The sequence below is a fragment of the Callospermophilus lateralis genome, chromosome 19 (genome assembly GCF_048772815.1).
Source record: "Callospermophilus lateralis isolate mCalLat2 chromosome 19, mCalLat2.hap1, whole genome shotgun sequence".
Lineage (NCBI taxonomy): Eukaryota > Metazoa > Chordata > Mammalia > Rodentia > Sciuridae > Callospermophilus > Callospermophilus lateralis.
In genome coordinates, this window is record NC_135323.1 from 19,777,666 (window position 1) to 19,791,952 (window position 14,287).

At 59.8% G+C, this 14,287-nt stretch overlaps 1 protein-coding gene across 1 annotated transcript in view; it reads right to left on the reverse strand.

The window, feature by feature from the left end:
• The window catches only part of Gsg1l (GSG1 like), a 174,370-nt gene extending 160,314 nt beyond the window's left edge, over nucleotides 1-14,056 (reverse strand). The window contains exon 1 of the mRNA XM_076840431.2: nucleotides 13,665-14,056. Coding sequence (XP_076696546.1) covers nucleotides 13,665-13,989 — 325 coding nt within the window. The 5' untranslated portion in view covers nucleotides 13,990-14,056. The remainder of the gene's footprint in view (nucleotides 1-13,664) is intronic.
• Nucleotides 14,057-14,287: the final 231 nt, after the last annotated feature.

The window sequence follows — 14,287 nt, forward strand, 5'->3', positions numbered from 1 at the left end:
GTCGCGCACTCGACGGGTATGTGTGGGCCCTGGGTCCACCCTCAGCACCACATAAAAGTAAATAGATATTGTGTCCACCCAAAGCTAAAAGATAGAGAAGTAAAAGGATAACAGCAACAGCAGCAGCAATAGTGACAATAATACGTGTAACATGTGGTTATATAATAAGGAGCCAGGCACTGCTCTCCCGTCCACTCACCACTGGCCAAGCCCCGCTGCTTCTCACAGACTGGACTCACCCATCAGGTCCTGTTTGCTTGCTCTTCACACCCGAGTGCCACGTGGTGCCGTCCCACCTATTCCCCCTCAGGTGAGGCCACCCCCAGCCCCTCCTCATCTCTGTGCACCCGAACCTCCACGTGTGGTCAGAAGGTCCCCATTGCAGGTCATGGACAGATGCCATCATGCCAGTGGGTGGTCAGGTAGCTTGCAGTGACCCACCAGTAAAGCTGAGGTCAGACAGCCCTTAGCAATGTCCCAGGCTGCCGTCTGCCATAGGAGGGTGCACTAGGGGTCGGTCCAGTTCCCTGGGACCTTATAAATACACAAATACAACAAAGGGGCCAGGTGCGGTGGCCCTCATCTGTAATCCCAGGGACTCAGGAGGCTGAGGCGGGAGGACCCCAAGTTGAGGCCAGCCTCAGAAACTTAGCAAGACCTTGTCTCAAAATAAAAAACAAAACAAGGCTGGGGGTGTGGCTCAGTGGTTAAGCGCCCCAGGTTCATTCTCTGCACTTAAAAGGCAAAGGCAAGACTGGACCCCAGATCCCACCAGGCTGCCCCTGTCCAGGGTCCCCCCGACTCTTGCCTCCACCAGCGTCAGACAGAGCCGGGAGGAAGGCAGGGGGGGTGCGGTGTACACATTGGCACAAGAGTTGGAATCGGCTCCACGGGAAGGAGGGGAGAGTCTGTCTCCATGGTTACGCTGAACCTGAACAAAACATCCTTCCAGATCACCGTAGCCTTGAGCATCGCCACGCGTCCTCCCACCGCAGCCTGAGAGCCGCCCGCCAGGCCGCCCCGGGAACCCTCCTTGTTCCTTATTCCTGAGATCAAACCTGGCACTTTACAACCGCCAAATATTTCCTAATTATTTACGGGTTCACCTTCACAGTGCCCCGCGAGATGGTTCCGCTGGTTCTGCTGCACATTTCTCTAACGCTCTGCGGCCTCCAGAAACTCCAACTGAGTTGCCCAGGTGACCCCGCTGGTCCTCCCGCTTAAGGGCTCTGCCCGTCCCCAGAAAGCAGCTCAGATGGCCTCCACTTACATAGGGGACCCAAGGCCCAGGCGGTGAAAGACGCTGTCCAGGGTCTGACTGCAAAGGCCACAAAGAGCGTCCGGGGTTCTGTCTCTCTGTCCCCAGGGAAGGGAGAGTGAATGAGCCTCGCCAGGCCCCGTCATCACAGGTGACGGTCAGCTGTGTTGGGAAGGACTCGGAGGATCATAGATTTGGAGGAAAGAGCAACGGGATCAGTCAGGAGCACTGACCCTGACCTGTGCCGTCCCTTCCTACGATGGCAGCGAATGTCCCTGTGAAAGTCCCATGCTTGTTCTCAACCAGGAGCGATTCTGCCCCCCAGGAGACGCTTGGTGACGCCTGGAGACATTTTTGATGGTCCCAAGCAGGGGAGGGTGCTGCTGCCATCCGGCTGGGTACCGGAGCCTCTAGAATCCCTACAGCGCACAGGACAGCGCCCCCCAGCCAGGACAGACAGCACCAGAACGCTAGCCCTGCCTGAGCCCGGACACCTGTCCTCGGTCCCCAGCGGGCCCGTCCACAGGAGCACCTACACATTCCGATGTCTGAGAACAAAATTCCTGACTCTTCTCCCCAAGCCCTTCCCCCCCTGTTCTCCACCTCCATAAATGGCATCTCCAGCCCGTTTTGCAGAGCAAATGCCCAGGGGTCATCCCTGCCTGCTCTCCGTCTCCAATGGCCTCATCGAGCCCCTTGTTTTTCCTGCAAAATGATCCCCACGACCATCTCCGCAGCTCACACTGCTGTCCCTCCCTGGACCAGATGCCTCATGACTTGGCTCCCAGCCAGACACACCTCCCTCAGGCTCCCACTCCCACCTCAGGGCCTTTGCACTTGCCATTCCCTCTGGTGATTCTCTCTCCTGACATCTTCTGTCTCCACATCTGTGTCCTAGAACAAGGTCACCCCCGGAGAGTCCTTCCTCCCTGGCCACCCAAACCAGAGCAGCTCCCCGGTCACCCTGCACCCTTCACTGGGACCCTCACTACTGAGACCCTCTGTGTTGGTTGGTTCACTTTCGGCCTCCAAAACTCCACCAGCGTAGAGACCCTGCCTCCTGCGCCCTGCGACCTTATGGAGAAGCAAAAGCAAGAATCAGACCAAAAAGATCTTGAACAGGAGAAATGAAGCTCCATTAGTTTGGGTCATGAGTCAAGGTCACTGGGAGCAAGGGATGGCGGCCTCCCCCGAGGACCAAGGCCGCTGGTAATTGTCATCGATCTGCGGGACCCGCTGGGCCCAAGCTGCTCCGTCAGGATAAAGCGCCTGGTTAATGTCACTGTGGACTCCGAGCTAATTAATGGTCACCACGAATAAGCGAACGAGGCCACGCTCCCGTCCTCAGAATCTATCCCCGACAGAGGACAGGGCCTCGGCGACAAGATGGGCGTCCAGCAGGGACGCGTGCCTGGCCGGTTCACCCAGCCTTCAAGCAAAGTGCCCAAGAGACACCAGGCAGGGAGGTGTCCCAGGCGCCCGGGTTTCGGGCCTCCTGTCAATCATCAGACCAAGAAGGAATTTCTGCTGATCGGCTTATCACTGGACACAGCCCAGGACACAAGGGCTCCACCCCTGGACACACCCCACCATGACGTCACTGGTTGGTGGGGGCGGTGCCTTTACAGCACGCAGGGCGGCTCCTCTCCTGGCTCCGCCCACTCCTCGCCTGGGAGCCAGGGAGTGGCGGCAGGTGCAGCAGCAGCCCCTGGACTGCCAAGGAGGGCTGGCCAGGTGAGAGGTGGCGGGGGACAGTGCCTGCTGGCGACTGCAGTCTTAATTCACCGTTTCTGTTAAGAAAGGAACCACAGGCGACTTCAAGGAACAGGGAGGTGATTCCTGGTTTCCAGACTCAGACCCTAGGAGGTGAGAGGCGGGGCTTCACCTTGAGCTAGCCAGTCGCAAAACCTAAGTCAATCCTAAAATAAAATAAAAATAAAAAGTAAATCCAGAAAAGCTGCCCGGAGACCGACAGGCGGAGGAGCACTTGGAAGTTGAAGGTCGTCAAGTAAGAGCTCAACAGAAGCCAGGCGGGAGGGGCACGGGCCACCCCGACACCCCGGATGGGGGCACCTCCGCACCCCAAGATGCAGGAAAAAGGAGAGAACGACCACAGTCGGCCCCGGAGACAACCGAGCAACCTGAACAAGGAACGATGTCCCCATGAGGAAGTGCAGACTCAGCCCCACGGCGAGGGGCATGGGGCGCAGGCGACACGAAGGTCCCGCGCTTCCCTCCCTGTGACAGCCGAGGTATCTTGCGTGAGTCAGGAGCCCAGCTCTGGGGGCAGAGGGTGGCCTCCTCCTTTCTGTGTCCTCCGAGCTAGCTCTGGGAGGAGAGCCCCTGCCCTCTCTTGCTTTGGTGGAGGGACCCACTTGCCCATCCTTAGAAAACCAAGCCACGCTGGGCCACGCCCGTGGTGCCCACTGTCACCCCAGCGGCTCGGGAGGCTGAGGCAGGAGGATCGCGAGTTCAAAGCCAGCCTCAGCGACTCAGCGGGGCCCTGTCTCTAGATAAAATATTTTAAAAGGGCTGGAGACGGGGCTCCGTGGTAAAGCACCCCGGTTCAACCCCTGGTACCAAAAAAACAAGCCAGAGTGCCCCTGGAGTGGCACCGCAGAGGCCACCGGCCCCAGACAGAGGGTCCCAAGCCAGTGCACACCACAGCTGAGAGGAGCCTTGGGGGTCCCTGGCCCGCCAACGGCTGCAGAAGGAACCTTCTAAACCACCTTGGAACGCAACAGGACGAGGCAGAAGGAACTCGGAAATCTTGACCACCCAATGACAGGCACAGAAACCAACCCAGCGAGGGGTGCCCCCGGAGCGCCTGGGGACGGTGATGCTGTGACGGGAAGAGGAGCCGTGGAAAGAAACGAGAAGGTAAACCCAGGACCCCAACCGCACCAGGCGCTGGCAAGGATGCCAAGCGAGAAGGCTGAGTCACTGCGGGTGGGAACCAACAGTGAAGAGCGACCGTGAAAGACAGTTTGGCAGTTTCCTAACAAAACCAAACATACTCTTATCACATGGCCCAAAAATCACACTTCTTGGTGTTTACCCAAAGGAGCTGAAAATTTGTGTCCACACAAAAACCTGCACGCAGATGTTGATAGTAGGTTTTGTTCGTAATTGCCGAAACTTGGAAGCAGCCAAGGTTGTCCTGGAGTGAGTGGGTGGGTAAATAAATGGCATCACGCACAGGCCGTGGAATATTATGCAGCGCAGAAAAAGAAATGAGCTACGAAAACATGGAGGAAGCTTAAGTGCCCACGGCTCAGGGAAGAAAATCCAACCTGAGAAAGCTACACACATATTTGATTCCAAATCTCTGACGCTCTGGGAAAGACAAACTATGGGTACAGTGAAAAGATCACTGGTTGCTGGGGATAGAGGAGGGGCTGGGTGGACAGGCAGAGTGCAGAGGACATTCAGGGCAGAGACTGTTCTAGGGGATTCTACAGGGTGGATCTGGGTCATTAACAAATGCACCCCTCGGGTGGGCATATAGAGGACAAGGGACAGAGGGGACACCTCTGTACCTCCCACTTGATTTGTTATGAATCTAACAAATCAAGTAGGCGCCAGGCTGATTTTAAAGTACTATTTCGGCCTGGTGCACAGCTCGGTGGTAGGGCACCTGCCTGGCACGTGGGAGGCCCTGGGCTCCACCCGAGCTGGAATAGGTAAGTGACCAGGAGACATTTCTGCCCTCCGTGGTGGGGATGCACAGGGAGAATCTGCAAGAATTCGAACAGGAGAAACCTCCGAGTTTCCGAATGAGAAAGCAGGGGCCATGGCCACAGGTTAAGCCTGTGTTCTCCACCGGCCACGCGGCCACCCAGGGCCAAAGCCAGAGGGGCTCAGAGGCGCATCGCCTGTGTTGGGCACAGAGCCCCTCCCCGGCCCACACTGTCCCTCTCCCACGTCCCCTGGCTGCCCTCCCTCCCGCTGCTCCCCGGCCACACCAGCACTTTAAGATCCACCACCAGGTCTTCTCCCTGTGCAAAGATGTGCCTGCGCTGAACCCTCTGCCTGGCCACCGTTTCCTCTGGTGGCTCGCAGCTGCTTCAGGTCTCCACCCCACGTCACCTCCACAGGGAGGAGGGCTGCTTCCCCAGGTCCCGGCCACACGCACACAGGTGCACACTCGCACAGGTGCACACGCGTGCACACACACCCGACTGGAAGTCCGCGAGGGCAGGAATCTGGCAGCCCCTTTGCCATCCCGTCTGGCATCCGGCCAGGGAACTGGCACACAGTCGGTGACCCACACCTACAGCATCCGAGCCGCAGTCCAGGCCGCCAGCAGTCAGTCCCCAGTACCAAAAATACAAGAAAGAAGTGAGACCAAATGTATTTGTTACAGAAATAAATATTATTTGGTTGAGACCCTCAGGTTTTACTAAAAGAAAGAAAGCTGACTCGACTGTTCTCGTCAGATCTGCACCTGGCAAAAAGACCCAGAAAAGTTAAAATAAAAAGGCTCATAGGAGATCTATCAAGGGACACGGGCAGAAGAAGGCAGGAAGAGCAATATTAAAATAAAAAAAAAATAGAATTCAAAATAAAAAGCATTCACCGGGGGACACAGTCATTTTCATCTTGACACAAGCTGAAACCCACAGCTCCACAATGAAAATCTTACTCAAGAATCTTTTTGTGATATATACATATATATTATAGAACTGAAGTTTATCAAAACCAAAACTATGAGAAATGCAACTTAAAATGGAGAGAAGCCCCTGCTAATGAGCAAGGTTGTCACCCACTTCATCTAGCCTGATGAAGATTAAGACAGCAAAGACAGATAAATAGCAAAGTAAAGTCATTAAGCAATTCTATGGATGAAGCTGCTTTAAGCTACACCCAGGGAACATTTCTGATTTTTTATATAAAATATTTACAAAAAAAAATAATAATAAAGCAGAAATTACTCTCATCACCTTTTTTATCATTCAGCAAATTCAGTTTAAAATTAATGGCAAAAATTTAAGCAATAACACAAAGCTCCAGGAGGATTATTTTTGCCTTTATACATGTACTTTTTTGCATTATAATTTTTGATACACATATATACCACAATTTTTCACATCTCTGTTTGTATATAAGGTATGTTGACACCCAATTCAAGTCTTCATACATGGATTTTGTTTAACGATGTCCCTCACATTCCACCGTCCTTGCTAATCCTCCTGCCCCCTCCCTTTCCCTCCCACCCATGGGAAATTTTAAATGCTCTACTAAATCCTCCTTGGACCCACGAAATGACAAAACCAAAATTCCACAACTTGCCTTTGCAGAATCTTTAGAAAGTCGTGTCAGAGAAGGTCCTGCCTGTTAAAACCCAGAGGATGTGGCCAAAGCCGTACCCAGAGGCAAATTCATAGCACTGAATGGATCCCTCGTTTTGTACTACAGAAACCGAGTCCTTGACCTCAAAACTTGAGAATGTTACTAATGACAAACCTCAGGAAAGTGGGCCCAAAGAAAACCAGGGTAAACAATTAGTAAATACACAATTACCAATGCCTTAAAAAGGAGAGTGGAGGGGCAAGGGAGGGCCCTGGAGGAGCCACGCTGTCCCCTGTGTGGACTGAAGAAAGGAGAGAACTGGAACGTCACCCGTCAGAGCCTAGGACGGGAGGTCCCAGGACAGACCTCAGAGACTCCAAGCCAGGCCACTCTCTCTGCGGGACTCCCGGGGCAGCCTGTCCAGCGGACTCACCAGTGGTCAGAAAGGCCTTTTCCTGCAGAGACCTGCTGAGACGGGGCAGGAGGGGGGCAGGATGGGGCTGAGGGCTCCCCATGTGTCCACCACCCTTCCCAGCTCTCTGCTGTCTGGGCGGACAGTAGGGCCGCCAACCTCCAGCCCCAGGAGACAGCAGGACGTGGCCGGTGGTTTGCTCTGACCAGTGACGTGTCCCCAGAATGACACGTGCCACACATGGGCAAGAGCTCAGCCCCTCTCCTGCCCCGACTGCCAAGGAAACCCCGGGTGGACCCCCCTGTGCTGAGTCCACAGGGAGGACAGCAGGATGCAGAGCCCAGCTGACCTGCCAGGAGCCCGTGAGCAGAAAACCAGTGCTGGGAGGGACCCGCAGGCTGTCACAGCTGTCACAGCTGTCACAGCCCTGGCCGGACTGCAGACACCTGGTGAGAGGAATGTGGGCCCTGCTGAGTGGACACCCCGTGGCCTGCGCCTGGGGCCCCTGCCCTGGCCAGCACGCTCTAGGGAGGGTCTGACCTCTGCTTCCTTGGAGACCACCCAGAAGACCTCTGTGCTGGGGCCCAGGGGGACTGCCCCGTCCAGGCAGGAGGGACAGGAGCTGGGCTGATGGCAGCTTAGCGGATGGAGGAGGGACAGAGCCGCCCGCCTCCTCTCCCTCCTCCCTCTGCAGGGCGCGGAGAGCCTGGGCTGGGGGTGGCCGTCGCCGGGCCCCTTCCACTTTGGGTGGATGAAAACCAGAGCCCAGGGCTTTCTGTCCCTGGGTGTTTCAATGACTCTGTTCAAAGTCCATGCGACTCGCAGGCGCGGGCAGAGCGGGCTGCCAGCCCCCGCCACTCACAGGAGGAAGGGGAGGCTGGAGGCCTGGCCTCCTCACCAGCTGCCCTGGGCCTCAACCAGCTGGGCCTGGACACAGGGTCTCCCTGCAGGGGCCTCCCTCCTCCCTCCCCAGGGCGCAGCACACTGTCACCCTCCCCCTGGTCTCTGTCACCCCTCACCACGTGGCATCTCCTCCTCCCCGGGAGGCCGGGACGCAGGCCAAGGCCCCTGCCCCACCTCTGCCTCCAGGAAGACCACAGCCCCCGGAGGGGACCTGGCTCCTGCCACCAAGTCGCTTGAAAGTGCCGGACGCGGGCAGCTGGGGCCAGGCCACCCGCACCAGCCGGAGCGCAAGGGGCGCAGTTTCACGCCTGCTTTTCCCGAGTCGAGGGGCTATTTTTGGACACGGTTCGTGGCCCCCAAGGGCAGCTGGAGCAACCAGGGAACCCGGCAGGGAACCCGCCAAGGGCACGTCCCCGCCTTTCAGATGAGGAAGCTGAGAGCCGCGTCCCCGCCTTCAGCCCCTGTCCCCACCAGGCCACAGTGGGACCCCTGGACCTGCCCAGGCCTTGGGTCAGCGTTGGGTGGGCAGAACCCGGGGGCCCTGGAGCCCCGGACGCCTCCCCCAGAACGCAGCTCCCCACAGCCCGGGGGGGTGTGCCCTGCTCTCTCGGCCCCAGTCCCTCTGTCCCCAGCCAGGCCTCCAGGCAGCCCTCAGTGGCCCCCTCCTAAACTGCTCTTCCTTTACCACCAGTCTCTCCAGGGAAGGGCCCGAGACGCCTTGGGGCCAGAGTCTCAGCCACCTACTGAGGGCCACCGGGTCTGGGTCTCTGCTCTGTCCTGAGGTAAACACCTGCACAAGTTCCCAACCAGGCAATGCCAGCTGCTGGCACAGGCTGTGGGAGGACACAGCGGACACGGCGGCTGAGATGGAAGACACGGGTTTTGCATGAATCAAGGAAGGGAATTCCAGGTGAGGGATGGGCAGGTGCAAAGGCCCTGAGGTAGAAGCATCTCGGCCTGTTCAAGGGCTAGTGCAGAGGCTGGTGTGGCTGGGGCAGGGGAAGTAGTGGGGAGAGAAGGCAGAGGGAAGGTCAGAGAGGCGGTGGGACTGGTCATCAGGGCCTTGGGGGTATTTGGCTTTGACCCTGGGTGTGACCGACGGCATCAGAGGTTCCAAGTAGGACTGGAGGTGGTCTGGCCCGGGTTTAACAGGACTCCACGTGGCTGTGGGAGGAGAACAGACCAAAGGCAGAAGCAGGGGCCCAGAGAGGCCCGGGAGAGGTGCTGGGGTCAGATGTGGGCAGAGCTGGCAGGACACAGTCAGGCGGCTGGACTCGGGGAGGCATGGGCAGGATCCCCAGCAGCCAGACGTCGGACGACAGCCTGTCCTGCAGGACCCACATCTCGGGGTCTGAGCACCTGCAGGTAGCAGTGAGGAGGGGCGGGTGGGCAAACTGCGGACGCCCCCGCAGGACAGCGGCCACTCCTGTCAGACCCGGCAAACAGCACTGTCCTCATGCCCCAGCCAAGGAAACTGAGGCCCAGAGAGGGTGATCTCCTATCCAGGGCCACACAGCAGTTGAGTGTGGTGTGGAGACACAGAGGGGCCTGACTCCAAAGCCTGTGGTCACAAGGACAGTGCTCTGCCATCTTCATCTTCCATGAAAAAAAAAATTAAAAATAAATAAAGACTCATTTTTACACCTGAGGAAAGAAAAGTCCAGAAAAAAAAAAAAGAGAGAGAGAGAGAGAAGTGGGACTTCTGAGAAGCCACCCGGCAAGTGGGCAGCAGAATCTAGACTCGCACCCAGGCTCGTGGGTCCCTGCCCAGCGCCCTTCCAGCAGGACTGGCTGGAGGGGCCCAGGGAGGCTGAGGGTCAGTGCACAAGCAGCACAGCAGCCTCTGGGCACACACACCAGGTTTGCCATTTGCCTGCTGTGTGACCTGGGGTAAGTTGCTTTGCCTCTCTGTGCCTTGTTTCCTCTGCAGGAAAAGGGGCTAATAACCATGGCACCTGCCACTATCGGAATGACAGCAAATAACACTTGTCCAGGGCTCACGGCAACAGCTTCCAAAGTCCAAGTCTTTGCCCATGAGATGCTCCCAACATGAAGGCTGCCCAATGTCCCACCAACAGACAACGGCAACGGTGAAGACAGCTAATCCTCATCCATAAAGATCATTGAGCACCTACTATGTGCCAGTGTTCTAAGCAAACAATGCCCATAAAAATCACTCCCCACCTTCGTGGAGCTGGTGGACAACACAGAGGAGTGACCTGGGTACCAGGTCAGGGACAGGAAGTGCCAGGAGGAAACTTAAGCAGGACACATGGGGGGCAGGGTTCATTCTGAATCAGGCTGAGCCCAGATCTTTTAAAGTTCCAGGAAATGGTCTCGGGTGGATCTGGGGGAAGAGCAGTGGGAACAGCCCGGTGCAAAGGCCCTGAGGCCAGTGCGGGGGAGGCCGGTGGTGCAGGAGCACAGAGACCCTGGGGGCAGCGGGAGAGGAGTGCAGACGGGGCCTTGGCTCGGGCTCTGGGTGGGAGGGAGGACCCCGGGAGGACGCTGGGCACAGGGGAGGCTCTGGGGGCCTCTGGTGCCAGGCGAGGATCCACCCGGAGCAGGGACGGGGCACTGCGGGGTCCAGGGGAGGCCTCTGCGGGGTCCAGGGGAGAGATGCCGGTGACTGGGGCTAGGGCACGGGTGGCGGGTGAGCCGCTGGCACTATCCACAGGGGAAGTCCCCTGGGGGACACTCACCCACCCATCCCCCAGGGGGAGGGGCTCCAGAGTCAGACCCCACACCTGCCCTTTCCCTGGTCTCCAGGCCCTGGGTGGGGTCTCTCTGAGCAGGACACCTGGGGTCCCAGACGTCCCCCTCGTCCTCCCTCCAGGCCTCCCTCAGCGCCCCCACACGCCCCGTCTCCGCCCCTGGACTTCATCCTCGCCCTCCCGGGAGGCCTGGGGGCGACTCTGCAGAGGCCTGGCCACCCCCCACCTGGGCGGGGACACGGAGGAGAAAGGGCTCCTTTGTGCCCGGCTGCGACAGTGGGTCTGTTCAGGACGCGGCCTCCTCTGCCAAGGCTGCCGCTTGGGGTGTGGGAAGGGGGCGTAGCAGGGGGGCCGCCCTGGGGGGGGGCGGGAGTGACCTCGGTGGGGACAAATGAGACACAGAGAAGTGGCCCAGCAAGCCCTGGAGCGGCTGCTTGTCACCCACCGAGAGGCTGGACCTGCGGCCGGGGCGTCTCTGCATTGGGTGGAACCCAGAGAGGGACACAGCTCTGCCGGAGGCTTCCAGGAGGGCGGGAGGAAGTGGTCCCCGCTGTTGTGGGGGGGACCTGGGGGGACCTGGGGGGAGGAAGCAGAGGGCAGGGGCTTTATCGGGTGACGTTGGGATGGCTTTTCCTCTTGGAGAAAAAATAAAATGAAATGGTCACAGAACCCAGAAGACAGGTTGTCATGGCAACGAAAGTTTGAGGCCAGGTACTTGCGACACCCTTTCAGGCCCAGAGGTGGAGGAGCGTCTAGGAGCTGCGGGGTCAGCAGCAGAAACCACCGGCCTGGGCTCAGGCCGCCCCGATTTCTCACCAGCAAAGGCAAGACCAGCCCCACTCTCTTCCCACGTCACCTCCCTCTGGGTTCTTTCTGCCCCTGGAAAGAAGATACAGGACCCCTTGCCAGAAGCCCCTGAGTCCCAAGTCTCTCACCTGCCTGCCCCTGAGGTGGGTGGTGGCCGGGATTTTAGTAAGACTGCAGGGGAGATGTCCCCACGAGGCCTGGGGTGCGCAGAGGGTTCCATAACCGCTCCCCAACATTGTTCTTCAATATTTTCAACTGACACTTTTTTTTTAAGGGCCGTACACAGGTTTGAACATCCCGAGTGGAGCCCGCGTGAGCTACGGAGAAATGGCAGCAAGAATCAGGACTGTGACCTTCAGGGAGTGGTCAGGAGAGACTGGCAATAATTCACAGGCTCCAGCTGGCCGGTGGGGGGCAGGGACAGGACCCTTGGGACCGCCACAGACAAGACACAGTCTGTGTTTCCAAGTGTGTGCGCAGGGAGAAGGCTGGTCTCCACGCAGAGCAGAAACCTGGCCAGAGGCACAGGCCACATGTCCCCAGGGAAGGTCTCCTGAAGCTCAGAAACATATTCTTGAACTTGGAGAAAGAATTACGGGGACCTCAGCTCCAAAGGGTGCAGAGGGACCTCGGGGCCCGGTGTATGAGGCCTCCGTGGGGCAGGTGAGGGCCGGGCTGGTAGAGCAGGGAGTGAGCCAAGATGGCTTTGAGGCTGATTTCTCCTGTTAGTGTTGTGACACCCCACAGTGACTACTCGTGTCCTGAATGCACCCCAGAAATGAATTGATGGGGTGAAACTGGTCAAGGCAGGACCCTCCTCAAACGCATCATGTCTTTGACAAGGGGCCAGCACATACCAGGTGAAGTCCCAGAAAAGTTCAGACAGACAGCCCCAGAAGCAAGACAGGGGACAACACAGCACCCCAAGAAACCACTGGCCTGTCATCCCAAGGCCCCGTCCAACGTCCCCATATTGCAAATTAACATGTTTATGTTGCAACTATTTACTGAAGGCGTGACACTCCCCAGAAGTCGAGAAGTCAGGGAGACAGCCAGACCTCCCAGGGAGACCCTCACAGAGGGACATCCTGGGGAGGGGGACAATATGTTAGGGACCAAAGGCAGGTAGGCCCCAGGGAATTTCAGAAGGTGGCCGGAGTGGTGACATAGAAGCAAGGATGAGAATAGCCTGAGACCTTGCCTCGAAAGTGGGTGGGACGTGGGTCTTGTCTCCAGAGGACCCTGCCTCAGCCAAGTAAGCGAATGGCTGGTTCTGTCTGTTGATGTCCACTGCCATCACCCTGGAGCCACACGTGCCAAGTCCATTTGAAGAGGTCTACATGCGTGGAGGAGGTTCAACCTTGGGGCAGAGGTCCACTCACACGGAGGGTCCCACACACAACCTGGAGCCACACCATGTCAGCGGCACTGGGTCCTGTGGGGCCAGCACCACCACTATCCACCAAACCCCATCAGGCAGCTGTCCCCTGAGCCCTACCATAGGCCTGCCTTGGGGACACTCCCTGCAGCCCTGGCTGCCTCCGGAGGACAGAGGAAGGGACACAGACCTGCCTCCGGAGAACCAAGCCCCCTCCCCAGTTCCCAAGAGCCCCCTGCTGAGCCAAGTCCTCCCAGACTCCCAAAGCCGAGTGTGCCAGCTGTCCCATCTTCCCGCCTGCCTTGGTGTCCCTCTGGCCACATCCTATTCCAGGAGGGGGACAGGATACCAAGGGTTCCCTGGCTTCAGGGTGCGTGCAGCTTCCCGGGAACCCACGGGACTCCCCCAGTCCCCACTCCGGTGCTTCCCAAGCCCGTCTGGGAGGCTGAGTGGAGCGGGAGGTGGGGGTAGGAGAACGACCCCCGAGTTCCTGGCCCCGCGGATCTGCGATGGGAGGGAGCCCTCCGCCAAGCCCCCTGCACCGCCACCCCCCCAGGGGCGCGACGGGGCGGTGTGGGGCGTCGGGAGCGGGTGGACAGGGCGGTGGGGAGCGCGGAGACGAGTTCAAGCCGGGAAGGAACGCGCGCCCCTCCGACCCGAGCTGGGGTGGGTGTCGGGGAGACGCGCCTCCCGGGGCGGCAACGTCCCCAGAGCCGCCCGGCGTCGCAGGAGCCGGCCCCAGCCTTCACCGGCGGGGCGTCCCGTGCCGGCCCCGGCCCCCGGCCGCGCAAAGGCGCGTCCCCGCCGAGCGCTCGGCCAGCCCTGCGGGGCGCGGGGTCCGTGCGGCCGGCCGCGGGGCCCCTCGCCCGCCCGGAGCCGCAGCCGGCGCCGCGCACTCACCGGGCCCGCCGAGCTGCTCCTCGCACGAGTACCAGATGCCGGTGTGGAAACGCCTCAGGAGGAAGCGGTCGTCGCCCGTCTCCCAGCTGTAGAGCGCGCCGCCAGGGGGGCCGCTCCCGGCGGCGGGGGCGGCGGTGCCGTTGGCCGTGGCGTTGGCGCCCGAGTTGGGGCAGTTGGCGCTCCCGCCCTGGCCGCAGCCGGGCTTGGGCACCCGCTGCGTGCCCTGGCACCAGTGCGTGGTGAGGAAGGCGGTGGTGGCGAAGAGCAGCGCCAGCAGGTTCAGGGCCACGGCCAGGAGCGCTCGGCCGCGGCGGCTCGTCTTCATGCCGCCCGCGCCGCCGGGACCGCGCCGCCGGGGAGCTCCGCGCGCGAAGTTGGCAGCCGGCGCCCCGCGTCAGTGGCCGCTGCCCGCCGCGCCCCGGGGCTCGGGCGCCTGCGATCGGCGGCGGTGGACGCGGCGCGGGCCCATGGCCCCCCCGGGCGGGGGGCGCGGCTCGGGGGACGCGGAGCGCGCCGGGGGCGCGGGCGGCGGGCGGCAGCGGCGGAGCGGACCCGGCGCGCCCGGAGCCCGGAGCGCGAGTGCACCTCGGCGAGGAGCTGCTGGCGCCTGGCAGCGGCCACGG